The sequence below is a fragment of the Rhea pennata genome, chromosome 4 (assembly GCF_028389875.1).
Source record: "Rhea pennata isolate bPtePen1 chromosome 4, bPtePen1.pri, whole genome shotgun sequence".
NCBI classification, from domain to species: Eukaryota; Metazoa; Chordata; class Aves; order Rheiformes; family Rheidae; genus Rhea; species Rhea pennata.
The window spans coordinates 29,886,309-29,902,978 of NC_084666.1; the positions used below are offsets into that span (position 1 = coordinate 29,886,309).

The 16,670-nt window shown below is 39.1% G+C and overlaps 1 protein-coding gene across 6 annotated transcripts in view; it reads right to left on the reverse strand.

Annotated features, from left to right (window-relative positions):
- Window positions 1–16,670, reverse strand: part of NMU (neuromedin U) — an 81,139-nt gene that overhangs the window by 3,960 nt on the left and 60,509 nt on the right. For 3 of the 6 annotated variants that reach the window (XM_062575588.1, XM_062575589.1, XM_062575587.1), the window contains exons 10-15: window positions 12,514–12,572; window positions 8,889–8,936; window positions 8,728–8,787; window positions 8,071–8,100; window positions 7,912–7,962; window positions 5,841–5,915 (exon numbers count right to left, since the gene is read on the reverse strand). In XM_062575588.1, the coding sequence (XP_062431572.1) occupies window positions 5,841–5,915; window positions 7,912–7,962; window positions 8,071–8,100; window positions 8,728–8,787; window positions 8,889–8,936; window positions 12,514–12,572 (323 nt within the window). Of the gene's footprint in view, window positions 1–5,840; window positions 5,916–7,911; window positions 7,963–8,070; window positions 8,101–8,727; window positions 8,788–8,888; window positions 8,937–9,043; window positions 9,103–9,151; window positions 9,245–12,513; window positions 12,573–14,895; window positions 15,371–16,670 lie in introns of those variants that run through there. The other 3 variants (XM_062575590.1, XM_062575591.1, XM_062575586.1) reach the window with 3 other exon arrangements.

Genomic DNA, 16,670 nt, shown 5'->3' on the forward strand with positions numbered 1-16,670 from the left:
TATACAAGGTATGAAGTAAAAAAAAAACTTAGAAATAAAATAGGCAGCTGTTGCAAGTTAAGGAAATTATTCTAGAACATAAAATGAATCAGGAGTACAATTAGTAATATAGAATTCTGATTTATTTTATAGACTTTAAACATGTTAATATGTCATTCTCTACTTACAGCCAGACACCTCTCAAAGATCATTAAGCAGTTTCCCTATTTGATTTCATGTCAAGTGGTTGGTATTAAAAGGCAGCTAAAGCTAAAATCTGTCTTCATCTTAACACCTTTCCTTCTAAACTTTCTAGTGTTTGGAGAAATTAAAAAATAACTAACATATGCTGTAGTGTATGTGCATGTCTATTCACAAACCTACATATACGTACAAAGACAGAAATATATGTATACATGAAGTATGTTTATTTAAAAATTTGTTTTACTGATTGCCTTCTAAAAACTATCTTGTTCAATCTCTTAGATCTATTTTCTTAACAAAAAGGCCTTGCTTCTCCTATCTTTAGATCATATTTATAGCAGTGAAGGTGGAGCTCAAGAGGAAACAAATTTGTGACAAAATCTGTGTCAGTACAAATTAGGAAGAAAGAATAGATTTAATACATTATGTTTCCTTCTTCATTCTTCCACCTTTTAAATTCCTTCCCTGGTCAGGGAGAGATGTAGGTGTGTTTAGGTACAGCAGGTTCTGACTTTCTTTCCAACATAAGCAAAAAATAATCAGTAGCAAATGAACTCCTCCTGAAGTGTGTTCTGTGACACAGAGTCAGAGAGTCCAACTGAAGACAGGCAGCCAGCAGGAGCATGGGGGCTTCTTCAGCGGATCAGTGTTCCTCTGCAGATCTCAGGCAGAGTTGCTTTGATCCTCATCTGGCTTCAAAGTTTGCCTGTGTGGTTCCCTTATTACCCTATCCAACAGAGTTTCTTGGAAAGATAGAATTTTTAGCTTTCTACAGTTAGAGAATACTTGCGTTATTTTTATTATTGTCATTAGATGGCAGATTGTTCAAGCAATTATTTTCTTAATTTTCTTATCAACTGATATGATCATCAGCAATAACATTTATGAAGAATTTTAAACTTTTGTACTAAAACATGCAGAAATCTGTCATATAAATAAATATGGTAAGAATCATGTGGATGACTTTCAAAGATGTAATTAAGATAATAAATAAGATGGTTGCAGAAATATCAAAGAAGGATCTGCAAAGGAAATAGATTTCAGAAGATGCTAGCATTTTGTAAATGTCTTTAGTATTATGCATTCTGCATAAGTGTTCTAAGTGTTATTATTTCTATGTATTAATAATTATGACTATAAATAGAAAGATTAAAGGCCTTTAAAAATTAGCTATTTAAAAGAAAAGATGAGTACGGAAACACATGATCATATATTCGCTTCTAATATAAAAATCTAACAAAAATATGATACCTTTTATAAATACACTTAATAAAATATTTGTCTTTAGCCGAAGAGTTATATTAGCCTGCTTTGGGTTCATTCAAAATCACTCTAGCATTTGAGGGTCCTATTTATTTCCTTTGGAAGAAATGTTTGCAAATATTGTCCTAAAAATACTTTTTTTCTTAGTCCTATGTCAATATTAGTGTATGTTTAAGCTTTATGTTAGATAGCTACTATTTTTCTTCTCCTAAGGATCTGTACTCTGTAAAGAGTATGAATCTTGATGTTTCTTTGATGTAAAAATTAAGCTTTTGGATTTTATTTCATAGGATAGTTTGGCAGCTCTTAAACAGAATTAATGTATTAAATTTTATTTGTGACTTCAGTTATAAATATTGTGAACCTCTTAAAATATAAACCTGCAGTCACTTATATAATCTGACTGATAGACTCTATAGAGCCTGGTATTATTATTATAGGAAAAATATTACCAAAAGTTTCTCTTTTGAACTTGGGTGAGAAACGGTTAACTAAAAACTGTCACAAAGAGGCAGAAATCTGTTGTAAAATGGTAAGTAGGCTCTTGCTTTTAGGTTGTTGTCTGTTAATACAGACAATGAATAAAATTCCCACTAATTACGTCGTCAACCTCAGTGGAAGTAAGCTCAGAATATTAAAGTATTCTAGCAGAAAGACTTTGTTGGATATAAAAAACACTGTGTTTTCACATATAATAATTTTATGCCCTGGCATTTATACTTTCCTTCCCATTCTTACTTGACAGGTATGTTCATTTAAAAGCATAAAGAGCAATTACAGGGGAATTTTCTGTCATTGCTTAGCTCCAGGAGCATAAATGCAGTTGAAGTCAATGACATCACAGAAGCTAACTTTTATCCTGTATTTTTGTTTCAGGTGTGTAATGGATTAAAATTTTTATAACAATTTTAGTTCTTGTGGGAACTGTTGTTTGAGTTGCTTCATGAGTAGATGTATGAACTCCTTAAGATCTTATACATAGCCAGGTTTTGTCACTGATAGTCCTATTAACCAAACCTGGCAAAATCTGCCATTAGTTTTTACACAGTTTTGTCACAAATAAGATTGCTGTAGCACAATAGTGCTGTGCTGCATCTATGCAAAGTTTTCCTCATTATGAAAATATGAAGTGTTTCCTGAATCCCTAAATTGTTCCTTAAATTGCTACAGCAATTTAAGATTGCTGTAGAAGTCAGCATGATGATACACAGTAAAGGCTGTTTCAAAAATGGGAAAAAAATTGCAAAAGTCTTGTCCCCTATTGTTTTCTGAGTTAGGTGTATGTGTAGGCACTACATTGCTATACAGAAATCCATGTCATGATATTTTTCTAGACAAACTAATTATATGCCTATGAGTTTTCTTTCCTTTTTATTTATTTATTTATTTATTTTTCAGTTTGGCTGCAAGTGCTTCTGGGGATCTCTGGCTCCATGTTACCCTGCTCCTCCTCAGCCACATGAAGAAAACCAAGAATACAGTCCACTGCAGACTCAGCAGCCTTCCACTCAGAAAGGTTGTCTCCTGTGTCCTGTACATAAGAACATGCTGAAAGAAAACCATAATCCCTTACACTCAGTGTAATAATGGGATTAGTCTGACTATGTGTAGCAAATACAGAGATTTTTATTTCGTTTGAAACTCTGTCATTAAGCATTAAAAAAAAAAATGCCATGTATCAGCTTTTCATTTTAATCAATAGTCCACCTAATTTTGTTGAAAAAAGGGAGAAGCACTTAACCATATTGAAAAATAATCAAATATGCATCTGTCACCACAGTGGCTCATATTTACAATCAAATAAAAGTTTGTCTAAGCTTTGAATCTGATTTACTACTTGCATTACTTCCACCACTCTCTCTGTCTGCCTGCATGTTAATTTCTGGGGGATAAAAGGCATTGTTTTATTTAGTGAGTTTTCTTATATCTTAAGTCTAGCAGTGGTCCACAAGAAACGGACTGCAAAACATTGAAGGAAGCAACAGGACTGAGAATTACTAAACAAGAATATTTTTCCCTTCAAAGATCAGCCTGGACTAGAAACCTTTGCTAGGCATAGTAAAGAATTTACAAAACAAATCATTGTCCTTAAACCATGTTCAACTGTTATATACCATTTAGAATCTAAATCACACACTCAGATGTTAGGAAATGTCAGATTAAGGACAACTGTTTCCTCTTTTGCCTTGTCCACTAGTTCTCCCTGTCCTTACTTATTCCTCATATAACCTGAGTCTCTCTTCCTGACCCATTCATGACAGCCATATCCCTACCTTCCTTCCAGCTTTTATTTTCAGTAACCTAATTTTTCCTGATCCTCCAAAACTCAACTCACAATTTCACTTTTCCACTGGCAGGGCTCTTCCTGAGATTTTACTCTGTGCTACTGTAATATGTGCTACACTAATATTGAAACATAAGTCTCTGCATAAATTCTAATGGGTTTTGATGAGTTTTTTTTCTCCGTATCATTATTAAAATATGAAAAAAAATGCGTTTTTAAAAATTCATTCAGCCTTAGCTGAACCTCAGGGGCTAAAGAAACCTGAGAAAGATGCTTTTTTTTTAAGATTAAATTGTTGGAATATGGGAAAGTGTTAAGTAACTGAAATCACATTTTTACAATAAGAAATGTCAGTCATGTTTAGTGAAAGACAGCTTTATGTACATACATATCTACACTACTTTTCTTATGTGATAGTGCTCTGCTGTATCTATGCAAAGTTTTCCTCAGTATGAAAATCTGAAGTGTTTCCTGATCCAGTTGGAATTACTCCTTAATTTACCTTACTAATTTGTTATATGAGATTTAACAAGATGGGACTGTCAGGCAATTCAATATATCAAAATCTGTGGCTGAAAGAACTTTGATTTCTTCAAAGTTGTTTTTATTTTTTTTTCTTGCTACAAGACAATGAACCAACTGTGGATATGGATTTTTTTTTTAATATAACTTCACATAATTTCCTGAGATCTCATGGGAGAAAAGCATATGAGACAGAAGTTCTTAGAGTCAAAACATTGTAGGAGAAAAGCTATTGGTAATAAACATTATGAATTTTTGGGAGTAAGCATAAGTGATAAAGCATATTTAGCTGTTTGAAGTATTTTCCAGAACATACTGGCAAGTAGACAAATTAAGAATGAATGAAAAAATTATGAAAAAAAAAGATTCTCAAGTAATTAGTTTTCCAAACAAACAAAATAACATAGTTCTATTTAATGAGTGATCAAAAATAGAATTGTATTTCATACAAAATGGTTAATGCTGCTATGTGTATTTTCACAACAGCATGACTTTCTGATACAGTTCTTAAAAAGAGGCAAAAAAACTATTGAACTTTGCATGCATGTACGTTATCAAATATCAAAATGAGAGCCAATATTTTACAAAGTAAGAAAATGGCCAGAAACAATTTAAAAACAACAGTATTTTCTTTCTGAATCCTATGCATATGGCTGAAAAGAAGAACATATCCTCCACAATGCAACATGCCCCTCTTAAGATAGGGCCCAAATAATATGTCTACCTTGTATATTAGAAAAATATCTTAAATTCAAATTTACTATTGCTCTTCCATCTGCAAAGCAGCCAGTGAGTGCTCACTTTAATCCCAGACTGAAAACTCCAAAATAAGAGAAGTTCCCCTGTTATTTAGTTATTTTACTCTAATATATAAGCCTTTAAATAAAAGTTACTCTCAGCTCATGCTACTTGAAGTGAGAAGATAGATTCCTTTTCTCATGTTTTGTTTCTGCTGATGCTGAACCCAATAATAATGTAGTTAAAGCAATTTTAAAAGATGTCAGAAAAAAGATGTCATTATATTCTCAAATATGTCATTTCTCTGCCATTATATTCTCAGTTAAACCTCGTGCAAAAATTGTAACAAAGACAGAACTTTCTTACCTGCACCTTAAGTTAAATGATAATATTGTCTTTAAATTACTTGGAAATTCTTAATATTGTAAGTCATAAATCATATGTTTTTAATGAATTGATACGTTTTGAATTCTAAATAGGAAAAAAAGAGAACCCCTAGAAAAAAATAACTCGACTGCAATATAATGGTACAGCTAAATTTGAAAGTACTTTTCTTTTTATAGATCAGCTACTAGATCCACTTTGATTTATAGGCTCTCTGTTCTGCCACTCTATGTTAGGCATACATTATTTTAGTTTTCCTTTTGTGTATGTTTAATATCAGCAGGATTATTTTTCACTGATTAAAGAAGTTAAAAATTTCATATTTCTAATGGAGGTACACTAGTGTGATATTAAATCTTGAAACTAAAAATGTTATGAGCAGAAAGGTTCTAAAATGACGTTTTTATAAGAGCTAATGAATCACAAAATGTGAGAATGCAAGCATGCATAGTTTAAGCTTACATACGTCCGCTTTGTATCTCTTCAATCTTCTCTCATTAAGTTGGGGAACAAGTTGCAGCAAAGGATGCAGGACAGACGACTGAGAGGACATGAACACAGACACATGAGCAACAATGAAATTCTGACCTTACGATCTCTTCCCACAATACTGGTTTGCAGACCAAACATGCACCAAAAAAGAACTGAAGATGTTAATTGAGAAACTAATTTTTTGAACACTCTGAATTGACAACACAAAGGTACCAACATTTATATTTACACTATGAATGTGATGCACACAGTGATGGAGGGAAGAGCTGTGCATCCTCACCTTTATGTGTTGAAAGTTCAGAACAATTCACAGACTTGTCTAGGTAATTGTAATTATTCAAACTTTAGTCATCCTTTGTGAGCACTACAGAAAACATTTTCCTACACAACTTCTACTAACTTTTCTATGATTATCTGCTACAGAAATTAGCAGCTTTAATCTCCTTTGTACTGAAGAATTTTTTATTTGATTTTTTATTATTTATTTGAAAATAATATAAATCACAGCAAAAAAAATGTGTTTTGCTAGAAAATAGTTTACAGAGGAGAACTATTCTCAAGTAAATTTTGTAACCATGGCACTGGTCACTCTGCCTATTAGACAAGCTCCAGTCCTGACATCCCCTGTGCTGCACAAGACTCTGTATGCTCGCACACAGCCTGGCACAGCGCAGTGCTGTCGGGTGCAGCATAAGTCCCCATGCAGTGACTGGCAACAAGAACCTGGGGGCTTGTGGACTGAGGTCCACACTGGGAAATAAAGTAGACATACCCACACTCCTCCAACCAATTTAAACCTTTTGCTGATGAAGTTTTTCATAATTAAAAAATATAGTGCATTTTTTTACAATACTTCTTGCACAAAAAGACAACAAAGAGAAATATAATTTATGGAATCACTAGCATTACCAAAGTGATAACACATTTCATAGGCAAATGAATTTGCCTCCTTGCAGTGAATCTTGCACGGTATGCCTAAGGTATCCGATGCTGCGTACATGAGCGAAAGAGGGCGGCCAGCTGCCACACAGGCTCTGCCCTGCAGCCAGGGGAGAGGGGAGAATGCAGCGAAGAAGGAGGTCGCTCACCTATGTTAGTACGTCCCAGACCTGGGCTAGAAAAGAGTCACCTGAACAGCTAAACCGTAAGTGAGAAAGCAGCAACCTCTGGGGGTGGGCAGGGGCAAAGGTCTTCAGGGTGGGGAGGAAGAGGGAGGCAGTAACTGCTTCAACAGGAGCAGAGATGGCTTATTTCACTGTGCCCTGATTACCATTAAAAGCTCCAGAGCAGCTCTATCATGAAAATCCTGACTACAGCATCCACAGTATTCACCGGAAGCCTAGAAAACAGTATCACTCTCTAGGAAATATATAGCATATTTCTGAAGAAACATAAAAACAAGGCAATAATGGACATTAACATATCAGAATGGTTGTTAAGAAATGAGAAAATACAAATATGCTTAACTTCCTCAACATCATAGGTACACATAAAAAAAAGATGTACATGAATATATAATTATACTTCAAGAGTAGATCACTTTTTTTTTTAGCTTATGAGAATATTTTTATAGCAAAAAATTTAGGTTACTTAAAAAATTGGTACTTCTCATCTGTAATAAAATCTGAAATCTTAATTAGACTCATATAATACTCTGTCTAACATATATTTATGACTGCTACTAATAATTAATACAATGCATTAATAATTCTTAATATTTAAGGCCAGGTTCTCACCTGGCATAAGTCAGCATTGTTCCACTGCATGTTATGCTCATAACATACCAGAAATAAGCATGTGATCTTATTCTTTCATGTTGAAACTTAAGATGCAGTTGTGACAAATATTTAGTAGTTTTCCATTTGCATATATGTACAATGTTGATGATCCTTTGCCATGTTATTAAAGCATATTCTATATTTCAAACAAAAAACTCTCAGTTGTGAGCTTGCTATCCAGTTGGAGAGACTGTTACAAAAAGGAACATTATCTTGTTTTTAAATACAAGCACGCACGTACTCACAATGAGGTGCTATGCAACTTACCATGATGTCTGAGTTGCCCGCGTCATGGGTCTTAGAATAATGAAATAAGAACTGTTCAAAAAAATTAAAAGTGGGGTTTTACTATAATACAGGGCAAGGAGGTTATGATTTTCTCGACAATTTAGTGTGACCAAAAAAAAAAATTAACAGAAATCTTACCCTTTTGGTGTAGTCTTTTTCATCCAAACCCTGTGGGAATAATAGTTGGTAGAAAGGCTTTTATTTGTTAAAAAAAAAAAAAAAAAAAGCAATGGGTAGTTTTAATTACATTATAAACTTTTCAGTAGTGGCTTGGAATATTGTCCTTTCTTGGCAAGTGTATTCTATATCTTTGCTTATCAATGTGAATGTTCTTTTCAGCCCCTGTAGAGGCCACTGGTTACTAGAAGAGTTGGTTGCCATGATTGTGCCATTCTCTCCTTCCCACTGTCAAAAGAGATGTGCGTAATGTTTTGTCCTATCTAGAATCTGCGTTTTTATTTTTCACCATGAGCTGAAGCCCCAGTTCTAGCAAAAAAAAGTGTTGGCAGCAGCAGATTCTCCTAAGTAAAATTGTTTCTCTACAGACAACTGCATAATTTTTCTCATCTAGAGCAATATAAACACCTGAAACCTTGTATCCAAGCTGGAGCTTATTCTCCAAACACTGGAATTTCACAGCAGTCTTCAATGGGTGTTAGATTAGGACATGCAGCATTTTGGTGGAAGAATTGATACTATTACTTCAAACAGTTCAGACGTGTCTTCTGAATTCATTGTAGACACTGGCACACTGAGTGAGCATGCTTATATTAAGTAGCTTTTCATGTGCATTACCTGTGGTTTCTGGAGAAATCCCATGACCAAAAAGCAAAGTTCTTCCAGTGCACTGGATGCCTAATGCAAAGAAAAGATGAACTCAGGCATCACACTTCCACTCCTACTGCATTTAGTAAATAATACCAAAAATAAAGTAACTTCTATATAAGGTGACTCACCTGAGGCTGAGAATCTGTAGTCAAGTAGGCAGAACATGCATCATCTATCTGTAAAAGTTCACATAGTACTCTTTAAGAAGTCAGATTAATATAAACATATGAAATGTATACATTTTCAGAACAGTTCAGTGCAACCAAAGGCATGGCAAGCTTACCACCATAGGGAATTCATATAGGGACAGTCCTGAAATTCAAGAAAAACAATCGCCCTTAACTGAATGAACAAATTTACACTTACTTAATCTCAACAACCACATATTTACCTGTATCCATTATTCTGAAATACCACTAATGTTCCTTCTGTTTATAAACTTCTCAGGCAGACTCACAATTTAAATGAAGATTGTAAGCTTTGGAGGCATGGACTATGAACATAGATATCTTCTGTGGTATCTTTGGGTTGTATAAAACTGCAAAGAAAATGGCAGTACTAAGTGGTTCAATGTTCACAGTCCTCAAATATTGCTCTTCTGACTGAACTTCAACATCCCTGCAGGTGTATAACACACATCTCTCCTGAGCAATTAAAGTATGTGCCAGCAGCTCTTACACATGCCAGTCCATTTGTGTGAGTCATCAACCAGCCAGTCTCCAAGGTTTCCACTGATTTCATTGACATATGAAAAGCCGTACAAGGTCTTGTTTACAGGAGATGGATCCCAAATCACAAGGCTAATAAGAGATGTATTCAGTATATTTCAAAGAACCTGAACTCAGATCAAAAAACGCTGTTGAAAAAGTGACTGCCTTTGAGCTTGGATTCATCAGTATAGAATAGAATGGAAGTGACACATATAGACATGAAAACAAAAAACAACTCCCCCCATAGAGCAACCCAAGAAACTCCAACCCCCCCTCAGTCATTTCATCAGGGGCAGAACAAATGTCCGTTTAGTTCTGCATCTTACCTCCAAAAAAGGACCAAACATGGGCACCCAGGGAAAAGCGTAAGAAGAAATCAGCTATCTAGTAAAACTTGTGAGCTCCAGATTGGTGGTAGCTGGAGAGTACAAACTTTGAGTCAGAAGTCGTTCTTTCATAATAAAGCTCCATGGATCCTGTTCTGTGAATTAGGCCAAGCTCTCTCTGAACCCTTGTAAACTGTTAACATCCCCAACATCCCACGGTAAGGATTTCCTAAGCACTGCATGAAACACCACCGCTTTGTCTTGATCAGTCTTTTCAAAGATAGCTTCATTCAGTACTATTCAGTACTATTGCAGTCTTGTCTTGGAAGAAGCAATTAATAATTAATCCCTACCCACCCTCTCTACCATTCATGACCTTGTATAGACCTTAATCAGATCCTCTTTCCATTGTCTCTTTTCCAGGCTGAAAGAATCCCAGACTAAGAAACATTCTCAGTGCAGCTATTAATCAGGAAGGGAAAAGAAATAGGGGGAAAAGTGGAATTCATGGAAGTTATTTTACCAGTGCTGAAAGTTCAAAGTATTCCATAAGGAAGAGAAAGTCTCCAGTACTCCAGCTGGAGCTACAAAATCTAATAATAATTTTAAAAGGTTTAACTTTTTATTATATAATTTTAAAGTTGTATCAATAGCAACCCACATTAGCACCATTTTTTTCATTAAATATTTGATACTGTTAGTTCAGATGCCAAATAGCTTTGCCACTTTTTATATTGTTCACAGACTGCATCAAAAATGTTTTTTTTTTCAAATGAAAAGTGAGCAATACAATGAATCCTTTAACTTTATTATAGATAAAAAGCCCTAAACAGCATTTTTTAAATGAAGAAAACATTAAATGAAAAAAAGCAATAAACAAATAATGCATATCTGTGTACTTCAAGAGTAGAGATGATTCATTTCTCTAGGGACAATCTATGAGAAAGCATTAGCAGGGAGTGGGAAAGCTAATAGCACACAGGATTCCCCTTGCAAATAGTTTTTGTTGGTAACACATCCCCCCCTTGCTCTTTTGCCTTGATCTTACATTTGCTTCTCTCTGGGAATGTGACTTCAGCTTCACTACTGAGATTTCAGGGAGTGAGTATGTAAATGGAGAAATCAGTATTGAATGAAATAAATTAAGCTAAAATCATTCTGGAAGCCCAAGTTAAAAATCTATTATTCCTTCTTGGTGAGGGTTTGTTTGTTTTTTGTTTGTTTGTCTATTCTGCAGTTGGAAGTGACTACTAGAGAACTACTGTAACTCAAGAGCAGGGCAAGGCAGAGACTGCATTGTGGTCAACACAGTGCAAAGCAGAGGATCTCTTAGCTAAAACCTGCACATAAAAGGAAAGGGCTGAGGAAAAGTCATAGTTTCAGGACTTGACAATTGTTTTTTTCTTTTTTATTCTAAGATTTTGATTTTTTAAAAAAAATCCTATTATCCTTGATGCATCTTCTCATTAATTTCCTCTCCTGCTTCAGAAAGGTGGCATGAGGATGACAGCTTTTGAGCTTGTGAGTTGCTTGTTGGTTTGGTTTTGGGGTTGGTTACATAGAATAGAGGCATGAATTGGTGTGGGGAAACAGTAAAGGAGCACTGTACTTACAAAGTTCACATATTTATAAACTCAGAATCATTCCTGGAAAATATTTATTTAATTTCAGGTTTAATTTCATAACCAGAATAATCAACCAATAAAGTAAAAATCAAGAACAAAAATTATTCTTTTCATTCTGAGAAAATCTGGTAAACTAGTATAATTCAGACTGATTTGGAGTATATAACCCTGCATCTAATTCTCTTTACTTAGTTCTTAGTTTCTCTCCAGTTATGCATTATTCTTGCTGTAATAAAGTTTCATACTGTTTACGTTACACAATTCCATAAGGAATTTAGTATTTTATGCATACTTCTTCATCCACTGAAAAAAGGAACTTTGCCTTTGCCCCTAGCGACTGTTGGAGCAATCTTGTATTACAAAAGCAAATGAAAGAGTAAATGCAGAAATGTATAAAACAGCATCTTTTAATCCAGAATTTAAATAACTCATTTTCATAAACTCTTCTAGCTATTAGGATCTTACTTCCCAAGAGATCACTTCTCTCCCAGGACAGAAATATCCTCAAGGCTTGCGCAGGTGCCCATCTGTGAGTATGTTAGTGTTAGAGTCAATAATCCTGAGATGAAATAGGGGGAGCTGTCAATAAGGGAAGTGTGTCCTGGAAAGGCACCAACAGCAGGAAATTTACTCTGCATATCCGTACCCAGTTCTTTCCTTGCTGAGTTGCTTGCATTCTAATGTTATCAGAAGCCACAGAATTAAATGTTAACACAGTCCTTCAAGACGACAACAACAGGATAGTGGCATGTTCCAGGCTAGCCCTCTCTAAGTGTTATGTCCTGCTGCTCCATCTCTTCCAAAAGGGCATGGAAGAACCCACGTTAAAGCACATCAGATCAAATGTATGTAAGTTTAAAAGAAGGGAATGGAAGCTAGAAGAGCGATCAGCAGTAAAAAGCGGGAGAGCGAGGCGTGAGAGCAAGGATGGGCACAGAAGAAACAGTGGTATCCCCCACAGCAGCTGAGGCCTGAGGCATGTGTGTTTTAGCCTTGTGTCCCTGGCCTGCTCGCAATAAACTGCAAGAATCGCTACCAGCCGTCACCCCGAGAGCAAAGGGCTGAGCCAGCCCGCCTGCCTGTCATGCTCACCTCTTTCCACTGCTGCAAATCCTGATCTGCCTGTAGCGCTTGGGATGGCATCGGTGCACCTGGAAGCACAAACAGGGCTTATCAATACTGTACAGCACAGGTAATTTCTGTAAGTATCTTATGTCAGTGATTTAGATAATAATAGTGAGTACGATACAATACCTGCAAGTCTGGAGTACGCTTATTGGTGTCTGTACAGAGCTCCATGCTCTGAGGGCATCTCCCACCCCACACATTGTTATATTTGCCTGCTAGTTTCTGCCCACTCTTCATTATCACGGCAGCAGCAGCAGGTTCCTTTGCAAGGTGACAGCAGAGATGGGCACTTGCATCTCTTTGCAATAAACAGAGTAGAAATGACTCTGTTTTCACCAAAAGTCAGCCTCGCATTAGTCTGTTCTCAGTGAAAAGTAGCAGGAGAGAAGAAGTGCACAGCAGCTCTCCAACGCTAGATCTGCTCAGGAAAACACATTTTGTTGTTTGTTTTAGTTCAAGGAGAAACTCCACACAAGTAAAAGGTGCTACAATTCTTTTCCGCTTTGTTTCATGTTCTTAATTAATGCATTCACATTGGATTATTGCTCCAGGACTGGTGCCTGGTTTAAGGCCCTATTCCAAGGGTGGAATCGGGCAATGCTTCCGATAAACACACCTTCCCCTGAAATCGCTGCCTGTCACTGAGCACTGCTGCTGCTGTTGCCTGATTCCCAAGACTTTCCAGGGGAAACAGAAGAAATCCAATAGCCTGTAAAGCTGAGAGCAGCAGGCTCTCAGGAAGCCTGAATATTACAGCTTTTCTTTTTCTCTTTTCTTTTCTTTTCTTTTCTTTTCTTTTCTTTTCTTTTCTTTTCTTTTCTCTTTTCTTTTCTTTTCTTTTCTTTTCTTTTCTTGGAGCATAAACTTTTGAACGGAGGAGATGCAATTATTCTGCCAGCTCATAACTTTCCTTAACACTTCTCCATTTATTCACAAAACTCATATTTCATGTCCAGTCCCATCAATTTTGCGCTCCCACCTGGGACTATCCGTCTGTCAGTGCCAAGCAGTGCACTCCTGCAGGCTGTTCGGACTTCATTCATTTACACACGCATCCCTATGCACACTGGGAAACAGTAAGCAGTCTTGTAAGATGCACAAAATATCTGTTAAAAAAATATTATTCAGGAAAGCCAATTCTGTCCAAAAGGAACATGGAAGAGGATATCATCTTACAGAACACACACCGTCCATTAACATCTGCCCTCCTCACCTTCAAGCCTGCCACCGGCTAAAAACACAACTTCCTCCAAGTCAGCAGAATGCTAGATGCACATTTTCAGTAACTTTTCAACCTGGGATTCATGTCTTAAATCTTCTCTTCTTCCCCCACTGCTCCCTCTATATGGGCTCCTGGAAATATTTTCTATAAGAGCAGCGATAAAATACTGTGTACTCACTGCTCTTCCTGTCTCTCTTTTTCCTTCGCTCCTCTCTTGCACAACTGGAGAATTTAATTTTAGCAGAATATTCAATACACTGTATTTAAATTTCTCTACTTCTTGATATTAAAAACAAAACAGAAGAAAAACTCTTGAGGAAAGTACTTCTCAAACACACAAAATGTGAGAAAACAGACATGCTCCCTGCACACGGACTTGTTTTGCAATCATTCTTCACAAATCTTAAGCATTAAAAATATACTTATGTATATTGGGAAATAGAAAACAAAGTCTATCTTGTCAAAATGCCCATTACCTGTGCTTGTTTCACAAGCACTTGCATGTTACAAAAACTGTAACTTTCACGTGTAACAAGTTACATTTTAAACGAAATCAAACTAATCAAGCTGTATCGCTAAAGCAAGCTAACAAAAACAAAAAAGCTCTTTTTCCACTCAACACCTGCATGCACACCAGCTCCCACGGACCCCGAAGGTAATAAATACTGCTTCAGGCTGGACCAGCTGCCTTGCAGAGAGGATCCCTGCCAACCTAAACTCTCCTCTGATTCTGCGGAACATCCAGCTCCCCTGGGTTAGCATTTATACCAAGCAAACTCGGTGTAAAAAATGAAGCCTGTTTTGATACAAGCCGCTTCCCCGAGTGGCTGCGCGGGGGCTTCGCCCGGACGGAGTGAGCCGGCGGGAGCTCGCAGGGAGGCCCCCGCGGCGCCCGGCCCGCGCGGGCAGGCAGCCCCCTCGCTCAGACCGCTCCGGCCGCAGCCCCCGCCGCCGAGAGCCGCGGCGCGGTGAGGGTGCCGCGCGCGGAGACGCGGTCCGGCCGGCGGCCGGCAGCCCCCTGCGGGGCTGGCAGGCTCCGGGTGAGGGGGGAGGTCAGGCCCACGTTGCCCCCCTCCCAATTGCACTGCAGGGTCTGCGGGGTTGGGGAAGGGGATGCTCCTCACCTTTGCAAGCACACAGGCAGGAGGCGAGGAGGAGGAGGAGGAGCAGCGGCAGCGGGGCCCCTGGCGCTGTGCTGCTGTCGCCTGCCTTCCCGGGGCTGCGCGGTGGAGCTGCCGCGAGGGGCTGCTGGTGGTAGAAGTTTCCCATGGCCATGGCAGCTCCCGCTCTGCCTCCAGTCTGGGCATGCCTCTCTCCCTTCCCAAACTTTTTAAATCTCCCGGACACGTGGATCGGCATCAGCTTGACTCACGAATGAGGCGTCAGCCCCCTTGCCACCCACCCCAGGGCCAGACCCCGTCATCGTCGGCAGGCAGCGGGGCTGACTCAGCCGCCGGCTCCCATGTTTGCTAAGGGCACCAGGGTGCCAGCGCAAGCAGCTCCTGGCTTGCCCTACCCTCTGCTGCACGCCGGCTGGGAAACCGCCAGCCTCGCCGGGGAGGCCCGCCGGGGCAGCGGCGCAGCGCGGGGCCCTGGCTGCGGCTCCCGTGTGCTTCAGGCTGCCGCCGGGCAGCGAGGTGACGCGCGGGGGCTGCGTCTCCACTGCGCCGCTTGCCCTTAGTCTTTGCCCGAGCTGTGCCCCCGCTCGCGCCGGCGATCCAAACATGGGCCTGCGGACGGCCTCCGCAGCCCGTCCCCGCGCCCAGGGCTCTTGCCAGGCTGCCGCTCGCCCTGCCCATTGCCGGGGCCTGTCATCCCCGCCAGGCGCCACAGCGAAACTCCCCGCCGCCGCCAACAAGCCGCTCGAACAGAAACCACCTTCGTAACTGGAACCCGAGCGCGGGCACGTCGTGAAACACTACACGGCAACGTGGCGACATCCGGGGATTAAAATCCTCCTGCCGCGCTTAGCGCGACACCTCGCTTGGGTTACAGCTGCAGGCCCTGTTCCCCGGCACTGCTTACTGCCCGATCACAGCCAGCCAAGAGAGGCCCGCTGCGAGACACTCCGAGGCGGTACCAGACCCCAGGTGGGTGCCCCCGCCGCCGAGCGCCTGCCCCGCCGGCTGCAGCCCCGGCGTACAGCGGCGGCGCTCCTGTCCGCGCCTTGCCCCTGCCCCCGGCAGCGATGGGCTCCGCAGACTGCGCTCCGCCGCCACGGACTCTTCGAGGGCATCGAAGCTTTGAAAAGTTACCGCCAACCAGGCCTGTAGGACGCTCTAAAATTCTGGTAGTAACAGCAGGATCTTTCTTCTCCATCAGAATAACAACATAGGGGAAAGAACGAATCCGGATGCTGCTGGATAGCTGTCAAGTTATCAGAGCAGTACCAAAATTAACAAGTCAGTATTTTGTATGTACTACTGTATTTACATCGAATTAATTAAAAGAATTGTTCTAAGCCCATCTGAATCAAGGAACTGCATTTGGTTCTGCTTTCGGTTAATAAAAACAGAAGACATTTATTTAAGGGACATTATCCTCAATTAGGAGTCATCAGCCCCAAAGACTATCTCCCTGATCTTCTGTCTTGCTTCAAATGCATGAATCAGTGTCCTAAGCGCTGGCCTAAAGAAGGTTTTAATTTGTTACATATTTTGTTAACTAATAGCTTTTTGTTAAATATTGAATGCATATTGAAATAAAATGAATGATAGTATTTTATGAAGTTGAGAGTTAAATACCTGTAAACATTCCTCACCTGCTGAGTGGTGCACAGAATATTTTAACAATAGTGAAAAAAATTATAATTCTTTTACTAAATTTATTTTCAATTGAAAGAACTGCCCAAGAACCAAAAAAACCTGCCCAAAACTGTATTTGTGATATCTATTTTAAC